Source organism: Alosa sapidissima, chromosome 3, assembly GCF_018492685.1.
Source record: "Alosa sapidissima isolate fAloSap1 chromosome 3, fAloSap1.pri, whole genome shotgun sequence".
NCBI classification, from domain to species: domain Eukaryota; kingdom Metazoa; phylum Chordata; class Actinopteri; order Clupeiformes; family Clupeidae; genus Alosa; species Alosa sapidissima.
This window is the reverse complement of record NC_055959.1, coordinates 9,504,715-9,528,418: the sequence shown is the minus strand read 5'-3', so window position 1 is coordinate 9,528,418 and position 23,704 is coordinate 9,504,715. Positions and strand designations below refer to the sequence as shown.

The 23,704-nt window shown below is 42.5% G+C and overlaps 3 protein-coding genes across 5 annotated transcripts in view; 1 reads left to right on the top strand and 2 right to left on the bottom strand.

Annotated features, from left to right (window-relative positions):
* Positions 1 to 115: 115 nt before the first annotated feature.
* dnaja3a (DnaJ heat shock protein family (Hsp40) member A3a) lies at positions 116 to 6,620 on the bottom strand. The gene is made up of 11 exons (XM_042085848.1): positions 6,350 to 6,620; positions 4,260 to 4,396; positions 4,033 to 4,116; positions 3,414 to 3,632; positions 3,112 to 3,264; positions 2,765 to 2,912; positions 2,347 to 2,411; positions 1,990 to 2,118; positions 1,596 to 1,711; positions 1,299 to 1,396; positions 116 to 942 (listed from the first exon to the last, which is right to left on the bottom strand). The coding sequence occupies exons 1-11, from the start codon at positions 6,555 to 6,557 to the stop codon at positions 920 to 922; spliced, it is 1,380 nt and encodes a 459-aa protein (XP_041941782.1). The 5' UTR covers positions 6,558 to 6,620; the 3' UTR covers positions 116 to 919.
* A 2,199-nt stretch (positions 6,621 to 8,819) lies between these two features.
* Positions 8,820 to 22,351, top strand: ap5z1 (adaptor related protein complex 5 subunit zeta 1). 2 transcript variants are annotated; one of them, XM_042086184.1, is made up of 18 exons: positions 8,820 to 8,943; positions 9,172 to 9,312; positions 9,421 to 9,607; positions 9,690 to 9,834; positions 10,036 to 10,148; positions 10,532 to 10,700; positions 10,841 to 10,882; positions 11,508 to 11,648; positions 11,889 to 11,926; positions 12,249 to 12,411; positions 12,888 to 13,066; positions 14,029 to 14,171; positions 15,612 to 15,761; positions 16,016 to 16,127; positions 16,243 to 16,340; positions 16,832 to 16,964; positions 17,232 to 17,446; positions 21,179 to 22,351. In XM_042086184.1, the coding sequence occupies exons 1-18, from the start codon at positions 8,903 to 8,905 to the stop codon at positions 21,447 to 21,449; spliced, it is 2,481 nt and encodes an 826-aa protein (XP_041942118.1). In that variant the 5' UTR covers positions 8,820 to 8,902; the 3' UTR covers positions 21,450 to 22,351. The 2 variants fall into 2 exon arrangements, with proteins under 2 accessions (XP_041942118.1, XP_041942119.1); XM_042086185.1 differs by lacking the exon at positions 10,841 to 10,882.
* The window catches only part of mmd2a (monocyte to macrophage differentiation-associated 2a), a 15,730-nt gene continuing 13,777 nt past the window's right edge, over positions 21,752 to 23,704 (bottom strand). For both annotated transcript variants that reach the window (XM_042086188.1, XM_042086186.1), the window contains one exon: positions 21,752 to 23,539. In XM_042086188.1, coding sequence (XP_041942122.1) covers positions 23,336 to 23,539 — 204 coding nt within the window. In that variant the 3' untranslated portion in view covers positions 21,752 to 23,335. The remainder of the gene's footprint in view (positions 23,540 to 23,704) is intronic.

The window sequence follows — 23,704 nt, the reverse complement described above, 5'->3', positions numbered from 1 at the left end:
CATTAAATACTTTAGTTTGTTGGAAATGTTAATCCATCCATTTGATGGGAAGATAGTATACCAGTCTTGATGTGAAATTGTTTGAAGATGAAGACAGGACCATGCATTTCTTCAGTTATTTTTCCATGTAATGTTTAATATTAGGCCACCTAAGACACATTTTCTACAGACATTATAGCACTTTAAACAGCAATCTATGTACAGATTTTGCATGGCAGAACAAGTGGAGAAAACTGGGAAGCCTAAATGGTCAAGAAGAAACAAACTAGTTTCCTGCCATTCATGTGCATTTGAGATGCCTGACAAATCCATCTTTGAGAACTTCTCATCACCAGAATTCATACACAACTAAACTGACCTGAGTTTCCATGTTGCCAAGATTTGAGGGTGGGAGTAGATTTTTGTGCAGACTGCACAGCTGAAAGGTACTGGGCAGCGCCTTCTGTTGAGCAGCACAAATCGAAGGCACATGTCCTGTACGTTTGTTTTTGTGCCCAGTTTTCACTGCTCTGAATAAAGAAGTCCATTATTGTATAGGTGTCCTCTTCAATAGTCATCGGATTTCTTTTGCATCGGATTAGATTTACCATGGCTACAGGTAATCAATTTCTTAAACATTAACTGTGTTCTTCCACTTTATGTTATCCATGGATTTAGGCCATCCTTGACATTTATGCCTTGATTAGTTACACTTCCAGATTGACAAAGAATGTTTCACCTGCACCTGCTAAGGGATTCCTTTGGGATATTGGAGCACTCTTCTACAGGTAGTAGATGAGGGAGAGTCTCTCTGCAGATACTGTGTGTGTGACTGCTTGTCAGCTTTTCACTAGGTCCTTGCAACTGGTCTCCACCGGAGCCATTCTTCCTGGTTGTGTCCATGTGGCAGACGCTTCTCCATTCCTTCGTCACATAGCCCCTAGTTCCCTGTCCATCTCTTTCCTGCACAGAAATAAATAGTTAGAAACCAAGCTACACAGTGGATCACTTTTTATGGAGGGGTCTTAGGACGGTCCTGTCAAGGACAGGCAATTGCTTTGGCTGTTTGATTGCACCCACCAAAATGACATCTTGAAATGACCTACCAGTTTATCTGGCCACGAGTTTAGATAGACAAATCTTTCAACCTTCCTGGCAGAGAACTTGGGCTGATTATACTGATGGTGCAAAAAACAACTTTTTTCCTTCACTTAGTCCTGCCCTGACACTCTACCACTGCGAAATCTTAATAGACAGGTAACAGTAATTCCATTCGTCTAATAATGATGGTGTCTGATCTGCATGTTTGAGTCCTGTACCTGCTGTGGTGTTGGTGACTCCATTGACTGTCCCCTCGACATCGGTCTCATCCTCTGCATAGCTTGTAAGAAGAGCTCTTTGTCTGTCTGTCAGCATCCTATCCATCAGCACAAAAAAAATTGAACAGTAGTACATATTCACTAAATTGATTCACTATCTGCTTGGAGGTCTAAACACACCATGGCACATTAGTTTTTAAAAACTTCTGAAATCTGAAAGTATATTACTAGTATGTAGTCATACAAAGATAAGCCTTCAAATCAAAGATATTTAACCTCAATTCATAACGTTCTTACTTGGGAATCTTTATCTTGATGTGAACGTAGTGATCTCCATATCCATAGCCACTGACCCGTGAAATGCCTTTCCCAGATAGAAGAATACGCTGGTCTGTTTGAATACCAGCTGGGATCTGTATGAGAGTATGACCATTAGGACTGTTCAAGTAGCAAGAACTTTCATCAAATAACCACAATAATTTCATTAGAAATTATTCCCCCAGAAAGCTAGGAAAGAAAAAACATTCATAGTCTGGACTAACTTATTTGTGACTACAGGAAATAACATTTCAGAACTAGCCTGCAAGAGTAATTCCAAGGGCACAGAGGAAAAATATTTATTGTGTAGATTTTTGTCAGTAACGTTTACAGGATTATACAGTGAGAAGCTTCCGACTGAAGATTATCTTACCGTTAGGTTGAGGGTCTCGTAAAGTCCCTGTGCCCGTACTGTGCCCCCAAGGATGGCCTGAGCCACTGACACCAGCACATCAGAGTGGATGTCAGCCCCATCCCGCCTGAAAACCGGACTCTTCTGGACCTAAATGACACACCAGGATACCACATAGTTATGACTATCTGTTCTATAACTGTCTGATCACATTCACTATAGCTATGAAGAAAAACTAATGATGATGCACATGAGTCAATACAACGCATTCCAACTAAAAATACAAGCAGTCTCAAGACAAAAACAGAAAGCATTTGAGGTATAGTCAAGTTATAGTTAATCTTGAATAAAGGTTAAAAGATTGACTTTGAGACTCACCTTGAATGTGATAAATATTTCCTTCTGCCCAACTGGCATCCGAACTGTCTGCCCATCCTCAATGCCTGTGAACACACAGAGTTACAGTTAGACTTGTATGCATATTCCTTTGCTCCATGTCCTAGTCCATTCAAAAAAACATTTTCTACACAGGATACACCCCGCATGTGACTTAATGAAAAGACAAATGGTACAGGCACATTGCACTTTTAAAATGTCTCAGCCCTGTTTTCACAATGAAGACCAATATTTGGGAACATAAGACAACACTATTTGGTTTCTGGGTTAGAAGACTATTATAATAGATTTGATAGATTACATTAGACTTACTTCGTCATAATTGCTATCATATTATATTATATCATACAATAGAATTTACAAATAGCTTAATTGTCAAAAGACAAACATGTGTAGGTACCTGCTGGCACAGGCACCATAACTGTGCGTTTCTGTTTGGTCTGCCCTGTCCCTTGGCAAGACCTACACGGTGAAGAAATGACAGATCCCCGTCCACCACATCGCCGGCACGTAGAACGCATCACAAATGGCCCTGTGTTCACCGTTTCCTTTGAGAGTGACAAACATACAGGTATCCATTTACCTCAGTGTATGCATTCATCTACATCACATATTTAACTGAAAACAGTTTCTTGATGATCTGGGCTAGTTGAGATAATTTGCCATTTGCATCTTTTAACAATTTTTGCATTTAGTTTAGTAGCGCAAACCTTTTATTCAATATACAGTTTATGGCATTTGACCTACCATGCCAGTGCCATTGCAGCTGTGGCAGTGCTGAACTTGACTGCCAGGTTCATGCCCTTTGCCATCACAGCGCTGGCAGGTGCCATCAATGGCCACAGTAATTTCCTTGTTCACACCTTTGGCAGCTTGGGTGAATGTCAGCTCCATCACATACTGGAAGTAGACACAGAACATCGTAGTTATATCACACTAATTAATCTACCACAAATTCAGTTCAGGCCAGTGTTACCATATGCATTCACAAACAATGTCCTTGACTGAATATCAGTGCCTTAATACATATCCTGCACTGCCTGTCTGACCTCCTGTGGACGATTAAAAATGGTGTTGTCTCCAAAGATGTCTCCAAATCCCCGTGCTCCAGAGAATTCTCCAAAGATCTTTCTGAAAAGCTCCTCAGGGTCCACGCTGCTACCCCCTCCACTCCAGTACTGCTGCTGGCCGCCTCCTGCTTGTCCTGGGTCAAATCCAGCTGATCCGTATGTGTCATACTGTTTCCTCCTGCCCTCATCACTCAAGATCTGCACACACACAGCAAAACTACAAGTCTGTATTTCAACTAGGTCACTCTGAGCATGCTCAATACTGGTCACAGGGTCATAACTCACCTCAACTGAAACTGTTATGCTTGACCACACACACACACACAATACAATCAAAGTAATTTCTGACCCGGTTAAAATGGGGCTTAATGAAATACCACAGGTATATAAAGAACACAAGTTGTCTACTTTGCATGCTCATAGAGAGGCTAATCGTACTCAATGAAACCTGCAGTCATTCATATCTGAGCATTTCCACAGAAATGAGAATATGTTAGTTTCACTAACTGTTACACCTCAAAATCTCAGTGACATTACACATTGATTCACCCCCATGTCATTTGACTGAAAGGTTGTTAGATGATAGTGCTGATCAGACCTCATAAGCTTCAGCAAGTTGTGCAAACTTCTCCTTAGCTTGAGGGTCTTCTTTATTGGTGTCAGGATGGTACTTCTTGGCCATCTACAAGAGGATATACATTTCATAAACACGGTTTTCAAGAGATGGCATAAATAGATAGAAACTGGTGTTGAATGAAGTGTAAGGAAAAAAAAATTACATTTAGGAAATGTTTTAGATTATGTGTTGAGCTGGAGGGTAAGTACCTGGTAGTAGGCCTTTTTAATTTCTTTCTGGGTCGCGGTGCGAGGAACCCCAAGGATCTGGTAGAAGTCCTGTTTCCCTTGAGCCCAACAGCTTGTGTGGAAGGACGATGAGCAAATGGCATTATGGGGCCTCACTCCTGTGGGTGCAAGCCATCAGGTAAAACACATCAACTCAGTGTTTAGTCCCTATTGCTATACTCATGGGCCAATGGTCATAAAGTATCGTCACCTCACCACCATCTTGCATAGGAACATCCCAGATGTCTGAATTGACAAATCAATGAACAATGACCCTGCGATCTCTAAGGGCAAACTACTGACCAAAAAACAGTCACACACTCTGAAATTTGTTGGGACTATCTTTAGCTTTTAATACAGCTCCCTTTTGCTATGGCATTGTTTTGACGACCTTGTGTGAGATCACATTTATTTTGCTAAAGAGTTTCAATGGGTTTAAGGCCAGGACTCTGTGGTGGCCAGTTTATGTGTGAAAATGGTTCATCGTGCTCCCTGGATCATTCTTCCATAATCTGAGCCCAATGAATTCTGGCATTGTTATCCTGGAATATAGTATATAGGAATATAGAAGTTTTCAAATGCCTTGTGTGTGTGGAAATGCACCAATCATGCATAGTGTCTACTGTAAATGCCTCTGGACGCAGTGATATGATCTGAGGTGGTATCAATCTTTTCATAATGCTGGCATGGGCGCATTCCAGGGCAACGACACCAGGATTCATCTGTCTCAAACTGTGAAAGAGTGGTTCAGGGAGGATGGGGAATCATTTCCACACATTAATAGGCAACTATAGAGTTCTGACCTTAACACCACTGGGACTTTGGTATGTGCTGGAGACTTTCCGCAGTATCCCATGTGAAGGGCCACTAGGCCCTCTGCTTGTTTTGTCTGCTGGTCTTCAGGTGCTTCAAGAGCTAACGAGCTGATGAGCTGCACCTGAGGGCAGGTTAAAAGGGATGTTGCCTCTCCCCTTAGGAGGGCCATTCTTACTGTGGGTTTTGGACATGCAACACTGCACTCAGACACTTTACAAACACACAACATCCATGCATTACTGATGACTGACTTTGACCCACCTCGCACTGTTTGTTTGTTTGTTTGTTATTTGATTAATAAATCCATATTTTAGTTAGATCCAACCTCTCGACTCCCTCTTTTGTTGTGGCCTTACCCCTAGGTCATAACACCCATCACTGAGGAATCTTGGCACAAAATTCATGCAACTGAGGACAAAAACAAATATTGTGAGGTTGCATAAGGTTGTGGAAACAATGCCATGGTGCATGAATGGTCGCTATTATCATAGCGAAATACCATCCTATGTAATGTCAGTGTGCTACGTTATGGCCAGGCAGTGTGTATATGGTGTAACGTAATGTAATGCTACACTACTGTAGTATTAGCCAAGAACAAAAAGACAGGGAGTCTGAATTGACATGTCTTGAGAATACTGACCCTGCACAAACACAAGATCGTTAGCTAACGTATTACTTTATAGCCTAATATGCTAATCCAAACCTGATCACGTCAAAGTTTCACATTCATCTGACAGTATCAGGCTGACACATTGTAACCTCATCAAGCACAGACTCCAGCGCTGAGCACAAAACCAACCCACCAGAATGACTCACCCTAAGTAAATAAATACATGTCAAACGACATGAGAGTCAGCTCACGCCAATCGTATTACATGCTGAAAGAGGAGGCAAGTGATTAACGTAAAGTATCCACAGTATTTCAACCACTTCTCGCGTTATATCGACAAGCCGAAGGCTGACACTTTGAGAACCTGTTTGCATGTTAGCTAGCTGGCTGGGTGACCCATAAACTCCACTCTGAGGTTAACGTTACATTAGCCTACATCACATGTTCAAGCTAGCAATAAGGGGCAGCTAGTTGGTCACATTTCAGTTCTGAACTTGATAGGCCTACTATCGTGACCGTAATCTACATTCACCGATGATGCAGCCAAATATCAACGTTGCTCACTTCAAGTATCACACTTATAAAAATGGAATACTAAAATATAGAGGTTCTTGCTTGTCAGCTGGCTGTCTTGGCCATGTCTCACCTGGCAACCCCGTCAATGTCAACCCTTTAGTGGTCCCCCCAGCTATGATGGGGCATCTTGTCCATAGTTGCCGTCCTCCTACATTTGACACAGCCCGACTAGCTTCAATAGAACGGCAACTGAGGACAGACACAGGCCGCCGGTGGCCCGTCGACACTGAAAACGATATCCAACGTGAGGTGCATCGGGCCGCCGTGGACGCCATCATTTCGCCGTGCAAGCCTCTCGGTGTTCTCTGCGCATGTTCTCAACCCAACGCATGCGTAAATGGTTGACGATGTAAACCTCAAGAGCTGGTGGAGTGTGAACCAGACAGTGTTGATAGTACAATATCAAGAGAGAGGGAATCGTCAGAAGTTATGGCTGGATAATAAAGCAAAGGGTAAATTAAATGGAAATATACATTGAAAATAAGCCCTTAAGTGGTGTATTCAGCTGTTTCTCCGTGGTTATTTACAGATTTATCCATTCCAAGTATTAGATAGATAGATAGATAGATACTTTATTGATCCCCAGGGGAAATTCAAGGTCTCAGCAGCATACATACAACAAAAGCATACATACAACACAAACAAAAAACAAAACAGCAGAAAGAGTAATTAAAGTATATAATATAAAAACACAACTAAGCAATAAGGACAGTAGAAGATAAAGAATTAAAATATACTAAAATACAAATTATACTAACTAACACTTAATACAATATATACACATATACTAAAATACAAATGACAAAAATACAAATTATACTAACTAACACTTAATCTAAATCAATTCTAATTCATATTAATTCTAATATGCATATGTGCTAATGTGCTAATATAGCACGCAAACAGTGAGGCATAAAGACAGTGGTACAAGTGGCTAGTGGACAGACAGTACCAAACATGGAGGGGGTGAAGAGGCAGACAGCCTATGCAGAGAAGTCTATCTCTCCTCTTCCCTTAAGTGAGGCATTGAACAGTTCAATGGCCCTGGGAACAAATGATTTTCTCAGTCTGTCCGTTGTGCAAGGCAGTGAGCGAAGTCTCCAGCTGATCAGGCTCTTCTGCAATAGTGCTGTGGAGTGGGTGACATTCATTGTCCAAGATGTTGATCAGTTTGTTCAGGGTCCTTTTGTCTGATAGTGAAGTGATGCACTCCAGTTCAGCTCACACTACAGAGCCAGCTTTCCTTACCAGCCTGTCAATTCGCCCCGCGTCCTTCTTCCTTGTGCTTCCTCCCCAACACACTACTGCATAGAAGAGGACGCTGGCAACAACAGACTGGTAGAACATCCTGAGGAGCTTACTGCACACATTGAAGGACCGCAGCCTCCTCGGGAAGTACAGCCTGCTCTGCCCTTTCTTGTAGAGTGCATCAGTGTTGGCTGATCAGTCCAGTTTATTGTCCAGGTGGAGAGGTGGTGCATAAGTATTGCATTAGGCCTTACTGTACTGACAGTATCTTTTGTCACTATAGGGAGGTATAAGCTATTGGAGCCAGCCACTTCCAAGTAGGCTACATCTCGCTGCAACCCGCGGGAAGTCTGGATAATTGAAACATTTTGAATAATAGGATAGCCTATCATACACAATCTTGATGTGCATTAAGTGTGATTTCTTTGTGTCCCTCTTTGGGCTCACATAATCATATCACACAAATCATATCTACAGATGACTACCCTTTCCACTGATAAAACAATAAGCAAATTGTGTCTTTGCTCCCACCCCCATACATAAGACATACGACCAAGTTACAAACCTGCCAGACAACATGGGATGATAAACCTGGCCACAACTTCAGAGAATACGAATGGCATGATTGTTACGATTATTTTCTTTCCCTACATGTTTTCCTTTGAATCAGAAAGTTTGAGAACCCTTACTAAAGGATTTCCCACAGCTGCCAATCAACAACCAAGCATTTACCATCTAAAACAAAATCCTCAACAAAGCAACTTTTGGGCATTTCACTGGGTTTAGCAATTAGGCACCTTCCTTTATCAGAGATTCGTTGAATTAGGCCCAGGGCACCTCCAGAAAGCTACCTATACCAGACCCACCCCCTTCACACTCATAGTCGCCAACAAATACCAAAAAAAATCTTAGATCATTCCACTTCAATGCTGTGTCCGGTTATGATCCGATCAGCAACATAAGCAGACAAATTGCAAGCCTCTTGATGCAGGCACCCACTCCACTACTGTGGCTGTTTATGATCCGATCAGCAACATCTGCCCGTCACGTCAGTTGATTTTGTGAAATGATCGCTAGATGTCGCCAGAGTTAAGCCCTTCACAGAGCCGTATCTGGCCCTTCAACAACAGCGTCATTTTGTGACATTTACCAAAGTGCTTCGTTATTGTGGGAAACTGTATAATTATTATACTAATTATTAACAGGCTGATCGTGTTAACTATATGATGCTTCGTTTTAGCCTGTGTGCTCATGTGAGAAACATGAGCACACAGGGTCAGCCGGAACCCAAGAAATAGCACGTGATTTGTAGTCGGGACATATTTATGAACGGAATCAATGTTTCTGTTTTGGATTTCAAAAGGTGTCAAGGAAAATGTATTCAACTGGCACTGAGAGTCTGCTGAAACAGGCCAGGTAGGCTATGCCTTGTTTAGTTTAAATTGTGAATGTTAAAGAGGACACTTCTTACAGCAAATTAGATACATTTAGTTTACTTCTTATATTTTAGGAGGCTAACTGGATGTCACCAAGTATATTAGGCTACCCCATGACAGTAGTTGGAAAATAACATTTGACCTACTTGCAAAATATGTTTATGATGCCCTTCAGTTGATGTCACTGGTGTCACTTTGTTTTGGGCAGAGAAATACAAGACGAGGAGCTTCAGAAGTTTTATGGTCGCATTTCAAAACTACTCAACACCAACAGAGATTTTGGAAACGAAACCATCGACTCTCTTCAGAGGCTCAACTTGATTGTTTCAGCAACGAAATATGCGAAGACGTAAGTTTTACAAAGTGCTGGTATAAGATTAGCTTCCCCTGTCTTCGGCGTCATTTGCCCAAATTATAGGGAAGTAAGTTAATTTGTGAACGTCTGTTGTTATTCTAGACTCCCATCAGACCTCAAGAAGAAGCTGCAGATGTTGTTGGTTTCCAAGGCACATCCGGAGCAGATTCAGGTCCTCTTCTCGTCTGTTCTTCGGGAGAGCCTTCCCCTGAGCATCCAGGACCTCTCTGCCGGACTAGCAGAGGACGTCAAATCCAGCAGCTATGTTGCAGCTGTTGTTCTTTCGCAGGTAACGTTAACCCTTTTCGTTGTTAGTAGCCTATGCATGCGCGTAATGTGCACCTGTGTTAATAATTTGTGTCCATACGTAGGTTGCTTGTAAAGATGATGTGGCCCCTGTCTGTCTGCATATGCTGAAATGCATGGAAGCCCGCCAAACCGACGGGCAAATATGTAAACACACGCTTCCCATTCTCACCAAGCTTATCAGCTACTCTCCAGAGATTCTCACTGAGGGTAAGCAACATAAACACCAATTCACCCTTTTCTATTTGGAATCCACTTTAACGGTAGTTCATTGTTCAGTGTGAATGCAGAAACGACACATATTTCAGATGCATAGGACATTGTAGCTATTGTAGATGTTTCTTGATATGTGTATGCTTCTGTGATTTGGAACACAGTTAAAACAACTAATGCAAGCTTACTGTCCAACAGATCAGGTAAATCTGGTGAGCCGGAAGCTGGTCGACTGGTTGAGGTATGCCAGCATTCAGCAGGGAGCCACCATGTCTTCTGGTAGCTTTTTCAGTGGACCGAGAACACGACAGGTAAAGTAGTGTCTAGAGACCCCTCTCTTGGCCTCCAGTCTGTTCATTCAGATTAATTACTACTGAACAAAAGCACTTTTCAATTTTTTGTGTTCCCAGTTACGTACTAACTCAGTAACTGTCCACAAACTGCATTTAACCATTACCTGTCCACACACAAACCTGAACTCGAACCCCCAACACTCACCTCACTCAACCCCATTCCTTACAGCTGTGTCAGACCACTTGGACTCTTAACTCAATTTCCCTAAATGGAAGAAAAAACACTCTGAAAAATAGGTCTTCACTGGAAGTTATTCAAAATGATGCGTCTTCAAAATAATTAAATGTGTATGTATCAGAGGGAAATAATTAACCGTATGTTAACGTCTGCTGGCCACCAGCCTGTTCCGGTGACAGAGGTGGACGGTGCAGTGGCAGGGGACTTCTTCACCGTGCTGTGTGTGGGTCGGAGCTTCGGGGAGGACCAGTGGATGAACATGTATGCCTTCTCCATGATCAGGAAGTGGCTGCTCACCTACGACACCGAAGGAACCTCTGGTGGAGAGTCAGGTAGATGAACTTTACTTTCATGTGTTCTATTGGAACTTATGGTCTCCTTTGATCGCAGTTGGGGAAGATTTCAATTGTTTTATTTAAGTATACATTTACGTGAAAGAAAAATAATTCAGTTGGATTTTTATCTTTGCTAGCCCACCTTAGTCCAATTCAGATCATGCTGTCACAGGTACAAGGTAAGCTGCAGAACATAAGCCGTCCGCCCCCAGTGTGCCGTTCTTCTCGCCATCAAGGCTTCAATAACATTCTAAAATTGGGCCTCTGATCATTACTTTTTTAATCAAGGGCTACAAATGGGCTGAATAAAAAAATGCATGTGTGTACATGCATGCCACACCCTATTTGCAATTATCTTAATTGTCTTCATAATAATGTCTCAGGTTTTGAATTGCATCTTGATCCTGTGACGTTGTTAATGGTAGAGATACTGTATGTGGAGGTTTTGGACACATAAGGCCTCACCTCATGTTTGTTTCACCTTTATATGGAGCTGGCTGATCATAATAATCCTTAAGCTGCCTATTTAGCAATCAGACTAAAGACATAAGACTCACTACCACTAGGTGTCCAGCCTTGAATCCCTCAGAAGAAGTTGCAGCTTAACTCTGTGGGATGGTAGATGTTCAAAGGCAAGACAGTTAGGATGCTGACACAAACACAAACTCACATGGGTGCACAAACACACGTACGTGCACACACACACACACACACACACACACACACACACACACACACACACACACAGATAAGTACAAACAGCAGGGAGGGTGAATGACAAGGGGGGTTTCTTGCTTTGAGCAGATGACCGGTCGGAGGTGGACAGCTCAGTAGTGTCCATGGTCTCAGCCACATCTTCGTCCAGCAGGCTCCTGCCCCCGAAGGAGAGGCTCCGGGAGAAGGCCTTTGAGTACTGCCACCGGCTCATTGAACAGAGTGACCGCAGTGAGTCACGCCTTATCCCTTATCCCACCGTATCCCTTGCTGATATTGTTTATTGTATACATATGCATACTGTTGCTTGCAACATGATCAATTAGCTGAGTGAGAATGTCCCCTCCTGTGAATGCAGATGTACAGCAGGTTGCTGTGAGCTGTTGTTAAGTATTTTAATGACAGTGAGGGTATTTATGTTTTATCAGAGCTCTCTCATATCGTAAATGTGATCATTTGTGCTTATTGCAGAGGCGATAAAAAGGACTGACACAGAACTTCAGAAAGCGGTATGAAGTGTTCTAATGTGACTTTTCTGCATTTATTCTTTATACTAATGTCAGATGTGAGATTACTGTGGAACTTTCTATTACATAGAACTTAAAATAAAATATAGTATGAAAGGATAAAAGAAGACCCACTAAGGTGTCATTGGAATAATATGGTATAGAAACTAAGAATGGATTTAATGATGCTTAGAGTGTCATTTACAATAAGCTTGGCACTCCTCAGTTTAACATCAATCAAGGTCTACACAAAAAGAATATCCAGTTTATATTCAATGGAGAATGCTTACCAAGGTTTCTCACAAATATCATCCTGCTTTCTCAGTGCATAGTGGAGGCAGTCACCATTATGGATATCATCTGTAAAGAAGACCCATCGTACGTGTACCGTGCCTTCCCCAGCGTGAAGGCCCTCTACGGCCGCATAAGTGCCGAGCTGGCTTATGCCCGAGTCCTAATCCCCATCGCCCAGTTCTACCTCAACCACAGTAAGTGCTCCACGCCAGTCTCCAGGTCAAATCACTGCTCCACCTTTGAGCAGCCTTTTGCATAATAGAGCATATTTTTGCTTTACTTCTGCCGCTTTTAATGACTATCTAATGATGTACAGTATACAAGGAATTCATTTTGCATTTGTCAAGAACATTTATTCATTATTCATTATAACTGTTTTATATTAGATAGATAGATAGATAGATAGATAGATAGATAGATAGATAGATGATAGATACTTTATTGATCCCCAAGGGGAAATTCAAGGCTATTCAATATTCAATATTGTTAGTATCAGTGAAGCCAGATGGTAATGCCTTATGACATGTAACAAAAAGGTCTATGTTTATAACGACTGATTTGGCTCATACAGTGCATCTTTGGCAAATACAAATAATGCTTAATCAGGCAATAGTTTCATGAGAACGTACATGTAAAAATGAGGTGCCCAATTGAGATGTGTGGTTTTTAGGTGAGATGGCAGCAGTGGACTCGGAGGTGGTGTTCAGACAGCTCTTCTCTCGCTTCCCATCTGAGCTGTTCAATGAACCAGCGCTGGCATACGAATTGGTCCAGTTCTGCAGAGCCAACATAGCTGTGCTCAAGGACGGAGTTTCACTGTACAGGCAGAGTTTTCCCAACCTGTTTAAGGTAAGTGCAGGGTACATGGGTCATTACATCTTTTGTAGCGGGGCCTAAATACCTCATACAGTTGAATAACAGAGTTTGGTGACATGAATTAGATGCCTGACCTTAGCAAATTCTATCTGAAAAATGAGACATTTTCCAACTTATAACCACATAGAATGTTCTGTTCCAGTTTGCAGCAATATGGACTTAGCTTGCATATATTTTCATATATTATTTACACAGTTTAAAGCAACACAATGTGCCCTAACTTTAATGATGGGCAAAGTGCAAAGTCTAACTAAAGCTAATTTAATAGCTAGGCAAAAAAATTCACTAACTTACTAACACTAACTTCTTGCCTCTCTGACTATTATCATGGATAGGAGCATGGGCCTTTTTTCCCCTCGTTTTTTGAAGGGGAATTCCTGCATTTTGAAGGGGAATTCCTGCATTTTGTTACTTTATAATTTGTGCAGTAACAGTCTGCACAAACAGTAACAGTCGACATAGATCAGGGGTGCCAAACATAAGGCCTGGGGGCCTGATCAGGCCCGCCAGCAGGTTTCATACGGCCTCCCAGATGTTTTAGGTAGGAAGGGAAAATTAGAAAAAAGATATTCAAAAAGATATGCACTACAAACCATCCTTAGGATGGAAGAAGCGGGAAAACTAACATGGAAGTAGAGCATTTCAAGAGAGAAAGAGCAGTATATGACAGCAGTACATTATTTGTACTTGTATGCTCATAAGTGATATCATCAAATAACACTCTGATACCCATGCAGACAAATGACCATGAAATGACCATGAAATGACGGCCCCCCACGAGGTCTCATTCCAACAAATCCGGCCCACTACCTAATGAGTTTGACACCCCTGACGCACAGTAGATGCTTGGATACGTTAGATGTTTGGGAGCACTGAAACTTTTTTTAAGAATATTCACTTGACTTCTTGTGTTGCTTCTCCTCCCCCTGCATCAGTTCTTGGCCTGGAACAGCCCTGCCCTCATCTCTGACTACATGGAGCTGCTGCCCTCACTGATGAGCCCGAACACAGCTGTGGAAATCCTCCACTCCCTGCTGGACCTGCCATGCCTGGCCGCCACACTGGACCTTCAGCAGAGGTAAGGATAATTCAATACAAGCACGCTAGTATGCAAGCTGCCTGCTGGAAATTCAAGTTAGCAGTCAGACTGTAAACCTCCAGGTCCCCTGAGTTATAGAGGTTCAAATCAAACACCTGGCAATCATAGACTGTATATAGTCTATGCTGGCAATCAAGTAACTGTTATACAGTAATTTTCTGTGTGTTAGCGACATTGTGTGTAAACTGCAGGACTGTGTTTAAGGCCAATTAAAAAAGACTAAACCATGTATGACCACACCCGTGTATTATCCGTAGTGCCCAGTAGCCCAACGAATTAGAATCAGTTCAGTGTTTTGCTCAGAAAGAAGAAGGATAGCTGTAATTGTGCAAAATTAATGTATAAACCTCAGTTAATAGGTGGGGAATTATGGTAATTGACCATGTACACACAGTCAAAAGTGAAGCCACTGGAAGAAACTAAAACTGACTGGAATTTTACCAAGTATGGACCATTCTTTGTGGACCTGGCCAATTTTATATTTCCATGCATGCTCTGGCTCAGAATGGGATGGCTGTGAATATTGCTGACTGATTTTTTTATAGTCAACAGGACATTGTAAACATGGATAGTCAGCTTTGAGTGGTTTGAAACCTTGTTTTGTCTCTTTAAATCTTGGAACAGGGGTACATCCCATTCCCAAAGCCAACAGACGTTACAGGGAGATCTGTGTTGAAATTCTCAGTGTAATAACAGCAGCACGAAGATAAACAGTCTGGAGGAAATATTTTTGCAGAGACCTGTGACCTAAGGCAGGGTTGGCTTGCTCAAACGGTGTCAGTCTGCATGTCTTACTCAAAGCATACTAACTTGTTTCTTACCAGCAGACTCTTCCATTAGCCAATCCTTTATTCAGGCTGTGTTATTTTTATGGAGATATTCCAAAATATATTTCCTCCTGTAACTCAACCCAGATGTGTTGGTAGCATAACCAAGGGTATTGCTATAAGACTGATATAAGCTTGTATAACTGTGTTGTGCCTGACTGGCCGCGGCTTATACATTGATTTTTCAAAATTGATTCAGCTATGAGGTTAATACACGGGTGCAGTTAATATGGTATTAATAGGTTTTTTTTCCCTTTTAACTTGCATAAAACACTGTCCTGCGGCTTATACACAATGCGGCTAATACACAGGAAATTACTGTAAGCACTTGCCTGGACTCGAAACCGCAACTTGCAGTATCATCGGATTGGGAGACAAGTGCACTAGCAAGGGAGCTAAAAACCCATGGGTGCTAGCATCTCTTACTAGCATGTCTCTTAAGGCGGCGAGAAGGAGGTTTACTTAACGAGCATACGTGCTGTCGTAACAGCTGGATACCGTTATACTCATCCATTGGGCATGGCACTAAATTAAAAACTAAGTTTGTTTCAATCAAAAGACTGAGTGGTTCGGCTGGTGGTGCTCTATGCAGGTCGGCCACCTACCAGGCCTCTGAACGTGTGCTGTGGGACCATGGCTCCAAGATCGCCAGCGCTCTGGAGGTCTTCAGGCAGCCATCTTACAGAGGCCTGTTTCTGTATATCCTCCGGCCTGAGGCTGGCTCCGGGGACACCATAGACAGGTGAGCACTATCTGTGGGAACATTTTCAAGGAGGTCTTTAAAGATCCCATGCTGTTTTCAAATATGGCTCACAGTTTTTTGCAAATCTCACACAGAGGTCAAGCTTGTGAATATAGTGTTAAGATTGTTATTATTACTATGTATCGGTCCTGTAGGCATTTTAGCTATTGGCCTAGATGCTGGTAAAATGACACTATTACTGTCACTGCTTGTATTTGGTGCTCTTGGTGAAAGGGTTTGCTTGTGTGCCACAGATTAAACATGCTCCATGAGGTCCTGTCTGAAATGGCTGCAAGTCCGCGGGTCATGCAGTGTGCCCAAGTTGTCCCTGTGTTACTTCACGTCTTCTTCAATAACGTCACTGAGGTAAATGGCAGCCATTGCATTATTGTTTTTAATATTACCATATAATATATACCAGAAAACATAAAACATATGTGTAAACATAAAATAAGTAGATTTGCTTGATGCCTCCCTTTAGTTTGCTGATCAGAAGCTGACAAACCAGCTTACCCTGGTCTTGCTGGAAAGAAGCAGCCTGCTCTACAACATCAATCAATTTAAAATAGAGCTATTCAGGTAAGTGTCTGGTGAGAGAGCAGGGATTGTGTTCTAGTCATGAATGACATATTGTATCTTATTCAATAAATATAATTATACTTAATGCCTAGGAAAATACTCATTCCTTAACCCCAAATAAGTGCTGGTTTCAATGCTCAAACACACCCCCCAGTCTTTAAAATTATGATTAGTTCATATTATTCCAAATCAGTGAGTTCATGTCTAATCACTACCAGTGGCTAGAGGTTGTTTTGTCTAAATGTTGATCAAGGAGGGGATTATCAAAAAATGAACATTGTTTGATTGTCATGGAAGTGAGTATATAGTCACTGAATTCTTCTCAAAGTTTGTTTTGACAAAATGATTGACATAGACCTTAGGTGTCTGGGAATGCTGAACTTGAATATATTGGCACTGCTATTGTCATGCAATCTTCTCAGTGGGATGTGGTGAGTGTCAGTAGACTAATCTGTCTGTCTCTAAGTCTCTCTCTCCCTCTCCCGCTAAAGGGTCTTCAGCACTCATATTCGTGCCTTGTGCAAGCTCCACCCTTCTCTCATTGTTGACCAGTGCCGGGAGCTGCTGGACTTTGCTGGGAGCACGGCCAACATCTACAGCAAGGAGGAGCTCTACACCAATGTGGTGAGTTCAAGGGAGGACAAAGCTCCTCATCAAAGCTCCTCTGCTGCCTCTAGTGGTCGGATGCTCAGGACTGACGTGGATGGATTGTTGACTAAACAGGATTTCTCAATCCCCAAATTCAGTTATGGACAGAAACCCTGGGGCATATTTGAGAAACCTGTCAAGCTGGTTTTCTTTTTATTAGCAATAATGCCATGAAGTTATATCAAATCAACATTTGTGTGTGTGTGTGTGTGTGTGTGTGCGTGTGTGTGTGTGGCTATCCAGGTGTGGCTCATTGGTGAATACCTGTCAGTGGCACACGACCCACGCTGCTCTGTGGAGCTCATCACTTCGTTCTTTGAGAGCTTGGAGGCGGTGCTCTTCGAGATCTCACAGGTGCGCCAGTCGGCCAGCCCGCCCTCCTACCCGCCACACGTCCTCACCACCCTCATGACCACGTTGGCCAAGCTCGCCTCCCGCAGCCAGGACCTCATCCCCAGGTACATGTGAAGGAGCGGTGTCCCGTTCCTCTCCTCACTTATCCTGCTTCCATTTTTGTATATGAGTCTTTATTGTCCTATAAGGATATTCTTTTTCACATATATCATTGTTACATTCCATGCAGGATGTACACAGCCTCATACATATAACGTATAACATATAACACCCCCCCCCCCCAATGTAGACAACATAAAACACAAAAGAATAGGGGGAATGGGTAATTGTCACAGGAGTTTGTTTAGTGCAGTGATTGCTGAGGGTATAAAACCTTTCTTATAGTGCCCTTTTCTCCAGTCCAGGGCTCTGTATCTGTGGCCAGATGGGAGTAGGGTGAAGAACCGGTTCAGGGGATGGTCAGGGCTGCTTACTATGGTGCGTGCAAGGCGTGTGGTGGCTGTGTCATTTGCATCAGTGAGGCTGGGGGTGGGAAGCTGTATTATCTTGGATGCTAAGTGTGAGATTTTAATGAGTTTGTTCTTGCTGGTGACATTTAGTATGGTGAAGAAACAGGGGGAGCAATAGAGTAAAAGGGGTTGGATGATGCTAACACTGAGTCTTCTCCTGTGTAGCTGTCTAGACATGGCACTGTGGGTCGTTGCAGTTTTATGCAATGGCCAGGGCTTGTACATTTATTCTTGGCCAGGGCTCACTTGGAAAAGAGATGTCTCACTGTGATTACCCTAGTTAAAGGAACCGTATGTAAGAAAAATATTTCAATTAATCATAAAATGGCCCTGATATGTCACTAGACATTAAGAAATCATGTTCATTTCAAATACTTATATCACTGACAACAGTAGTCCGGCCAGGATATTGTCATTTAAAAAGTGAAGTTGCAGCCCTCAACTGATGTTGATGTTGTGTTTTGTCATGTCATGTTGTGTTTTGGCCTGATGCGCCACCCTCCACCTATCTACTAATCACAAAGTCAGTAGTGTTTCGCCATCAGGGTTGGCAACCTCGAGTCAGGGGGGAGGGGGAGGGGATACATCGCTCTTCAGTATTTTGAAAGTGATTGCTGTACCAGTTTTGGCCACAATCTTACATATGGTTCCTTTAAACAAAGGATAAATACAAAAATAAATGCATACATACATATACATACATCGTATACCATTATGGTGGTTGTGGAGGTTGTTTTTATGGCAGAACACTTTCTGAAAAGTTCAGAGATAATTACTAGAAGCGCACAGAGTGGCCACACAAAACAGGTAGAATGCTCTGAAAAACAAAATGGTTGCAGTGCTTCTTCTCTAGGCGACAGCATATTTCCTCTTTGTGATCAACTGAAAAAAAATGTTGGTCTTTAATGTTAGCCAGTGGATACATTAGCTATGTGGTAAGTATGTAGACCACCCCCCTGGACACTTTAAAACACGTGCTAGCGAGAGACGTTACAGTAGCATCCATGGGTGGGCGTGGGGGAGCAGCAGTCATGTCACCGACTAACACTTGGTCAAGTTCGGGTCAATTTGGATGGAAGCATCTGCTAAATATCAGTCAGCTTTAGCTTTTAACCCATGGGTTTCAGCCTCCATGCTAGCACCTAGCACCCACCCCTCTGAGTCTAAGGGGCTGCACGTTTGCGGGTTCGAGCTTTAGGCTAAAGCAGGGGTGCAGGAGGCACGGGGGATGTGGGGGATATGTCCCCCGCAGTGCTGAAGAGACAGCCGTCGTCCCCTTCACTTTTGATAAGGGAAAAAAGCCTTATAGGTACGCTAAATAAATAATAACATATAGAATTTGCGCTAACTATGTAAAACTCCCCATTAACAGCATCACATCACTAACCACAGCCATCTACAATACTGTAAGACTGCACAATCTCATATTCACTCTGTTGGATATCTGAAGCCAGTTTGTCTACTAACAATCATAAAATAATCCAGGCTACTTGCTTAGCATAAATCATTCATCATCATCTTTATTTGAGGCAGGCTGGTATTCGAGGCAGGCTTTTTTAAATATTTCTAACCTGCATTTAGACATGCGTTTCGTTTGGAGCGGCATACCGGTAGGCTATCAAAAGCATTTTCGGTTTGGTTTGGGATTTAATTTACTTTTGGACTGTATGATTATATTGCTAAATGTTGGGACTGATGGGCACTGAAATCCGGGAGATATTTGATGGTTCATTGTTAAGTTTCATGCAGTTGAAAAAGTGTTGGGATTTCCACTGCTGTTTATTGCGAGACAAGGCAGCCCTTCATTGAATAGGGGTTGTGCTGTAGGCCCTAATGGAAACTTTTTTGCGTAGCCAAGTAGCCTAAATTGAGTTATTGTTTAATTATGCATGATTTAGTACTTTTTTTATAAAATTCGTAGGCTGGAATGCCTTGAGTCGCAACAATTGTGTTTAAATGTAGTAGGCTTCAGCCTCTGGCAATTAGCTCGAAAGGGTCGGCAAGAGAATGAGGTCAGGTAATTGTATATGGGAACCTGCCTTTATTTGTCCTGCTATAAATAGAATCAATCCCGGGCATAATTTGAGGATTTATGGTAGCCTAGTGCTCAACTCCTCCTGCTCAACATGACATTAGCTGTTATGTTTATTGATAACAAACTCAACTAGCCTACTTATCAACTTGTTTTCACTAGCCTAACTATAAAATACAAGTCTATCAACGTTTTTGTTCTAAGACATTTATTTCAAACATTTCAAGACACAAATTGGATACTTCAGTTACCTTGGTGCATAAATCCCAGAGAGTAGGCTACCACACCCCAGAGTGATTGGCCTAGCGTTCTTATGCGTTCAGTGTGGGGTATAAACAAGCTGAGAATTTAGCGGTGTCACGTCTGCCTGTCACAGACGTGGGGAGCTCTTTGAAGCTTGGGATAATGTGATACAGTTACTACACTAACAGTATTTTATTTTACTTCTTATGTAATTTCTTTTTTCCATTTTATAAATGCTTTGTTTAAATGCTGTTGGAACAAATAGTTGATTATAAAGGCAACTTTCTGTTGCAATTTTCTGTGTGTTCTGGACTGGTAACTTGTTAAGCCAACACTTGTTAAGTTCTAACGTTGCATACATATTAACTGCAAACACAGTGGAGAGTTGATTTGGTTTACAGACAATTTAAGTAGGCCTAACTAGGCTATTTGATCATGTAGTCTATGTTTGGACTATAGGCATGATGATTCATTCATGGCTTCATAAAATATCAACATCCCATGTTGCTTTTTTCTACCATTGGCCCAAGTAGTGACCAGTATTATCAAAAAATATTTTGAAAACAATCAATGGTATTATCTTAATATTCTGGCAAGTTTAAAATATGATGGTCGAAAGTGGGCCAGAGGTGGCGATCCGATATCTGAAAATCTGATCTCACTATGGGTTTGTGTTCACAATTTGGTCCCCCTTACTTTCAAAATATCTCCTGCGCCCCTGGGCTAGAGACTACAGTCTAACACAGCGTGGGCTACATATGGACACTTGCCTGTATTCTGGAACATTCCGGCAGGCTCCTCACTTCGTCTTACTGTGCTGCCTGTCATCTCTCCAACCTCTCTTTCTCCTGTTTCTCAGTTCTGTTTGGATCTGTCATTGTTTAGCAACTCTGCGGTGGGATAATATTTCAGCTCTGCAGTTAAAACTCTACACTTGGTGTAAGAAGGCTTGAAAATGGATGTGTGACACTTTGTTACTGTCACCATGTAATAGTAGTGTTTCTTTTCTTTTGCCCCCCTCACTGACCAATCACCTTGTGTGTCCTCCCCAGGTTGTCTCTGAGCCTGTCAAAGCTGTGCACGTTCGCTCGCAGTAAGCCCGTGCTGGCCTGCTACAGTGAGGAGGACGCGGAGGAGATAATCACGCGTGCCCACGAGCTCACCAACCTGCTGAAGCTGCCCAGCGTGGCCCAGTTCGTGCTGGCGCCGCCCGCGTTGGGCGAAAGCGCACGATGGCACCGGGACACCAACACATCCCTGCCCCGCGCCATGAGGACCATCACTGAACTGCTGCACAAACAGTCCAACTTCCTCCCGGGCTGAGTGGGAGACTGATTGACTGACCGACTGAGGCGGCCAGCTGCCTCTGTGGGCGTCAAGAGTTGACAGCTGTCAATCAATCAGTCACTCAATCAGTGGAGCTCAGCGGGACAGAGGACTGAGACCGTGAGACTGATTCGGAAGGCTCATGGCAATGTCTGGAGTGGCCTTCTGTGCACACATGCACGCACACAGACGTGCACACACACACACACACACACACACACCCCTAGCCACAATTGCATTAATTAATGCACTTTATCCTCTCTTCTTCCTTTGATGTCTACAATGACAGAAAATCATGATGCACTTAAAAATCATTTTAATTTCCAGGTTGAAATTACATACATTGCAGGTGTCAACACACAAAACATTGTCCAGCCATTGAATTGCAAAGAACACATAAACATCTCATTGACTTCTCCTTACCAGTAGCCTCAGCTGTTCTAACAGTCGTAACGCTATAGTGCATATATGTGCATACTTGACTTTGATACATGGAAAAGGACTACAAAGCGGTTCTACACCATCTTGGATTGGAATGTTGGAAAAAGGTCAAGCACCATGAACATGATATAAGGTCACAATGGAACACATTTTTCTCCTGATTTAACATCAAATTAAATGATAATTTAGCAGAATCATCTGCCCTTTGTTTACAAATCAATGTGCCTTGTACTATTTTAATGCTCATGGAATGCATTCTGATATGAGAAAGTTCTGTGACTTACATCTTATCATGAAAATGTGAAGTTTCCTGAGTATCACTGCTGTATGTTAGGCACATACAACAATAACATAGACTAAATAGTGTTGATTTTCGGTCAGTTTTGTTTTTCAGAGGCTGACAAAAAGGCATTATATGCCTTGTACAACTAAAATAAAGATATTTTTCAGTCGTCTAACAGGAGATTCACAATATTACTCTGTATGTCAAAAATACATGACAAACTTGTGCAGGATATGATCGATCATTGTCATCAAAGGAGTGAGTTCTCACATATGGCACTTACAAGCAGCTGAATGCTTCAACAGCACATAATCACCATCACCGACGATTGCAAACAAACACTGCAGCAATGGCTAATGAGCTCTAAAGCAGGAGCGGAACAGAGTGTCTTCACTTAAACTGTTCTGCAATGAGATCATCTGGATTAGAGCTAATACTAGTCATGGAAGTTTAATAAACCCACTCTGTAATACACCCACACATGTATTGCATATATATGCAGTGATGTATCTCAATTGTAACTGATGATCCGTAGTAGAAACTCTATTGAGGGTAAGAGGGCAGGCTGATAGAATACGCTTGTCCCACCAGTTTCGAATGACCTCAGAATGACACAGCATGTCACACAATGATTCTTGGTGGCATGAGTGGAGTAAAAATCTGATTCATAAACATACGTGGAGGATCGCTTCCTACTAGAAAAAAAGGCAGTATAATCTCTTCGAAAAATCTCTGATATGGCTCTTAATAATTTAACATCTAACACAGAACACATTAAAAATGGAATCTATAAAATGCAGCAACAGTACAGTCGTTTAACTGTGTGTATTGGATTGGGTCTGCAAGTTCAGTGATTTTCTCAAGTTCTACCAGATTTTTTCTGAGGACAGAAGAACAATTTCAGTCAAAATCAGTGGTCCACAGTATTTTATCCCTCTCGTTTTCATCTATCATTTGGAGGTTTATAAGGCTACTTGTGATCAGATGTCAGGAACGTACTGTGCTGCCAGTAGGACCATCAAGGCAGCGTTTGCGGCGTGTGTCAGAAAACCCAGCTGTCACACACTGCTCTTCACCTCTGGGTGGCCTGTCAGTGTGTCCCTGCGCCCCGATCTCTCTCGGGGGGGGTGGGGGGGTTCTTTGTCAGATTGAGAGACTGTCACCTGGACGTCTTCATGTAACCGCTCTCCGTCGAATACAGATAGGCGTAGATGGCGTAGTAGTGGATGCCTGCTCCAATGGCCACGAAGACGTGCCAGATGGCATGGGCGAAAGGAATGAGGCCGTCACTCTTGAAGAAGACGACACCAAGGCAGTAGAAGACACCACCCACGGAAAGTTCCAGCACGCCGTCTCGGTTAGCCTGCAGGGGACGGGTGGGACACATGAGTGGTGACCTCACCTTGTTTGTTGCGGAACGTTCAGAACATCACTGAGCAGCGTTTCCTCTGACTCTGAAGTGTACTATGGATGTTCAATGTGACAGACCAGCTTCACATCTAGAATCACTTGATTCTAGAATTAACTT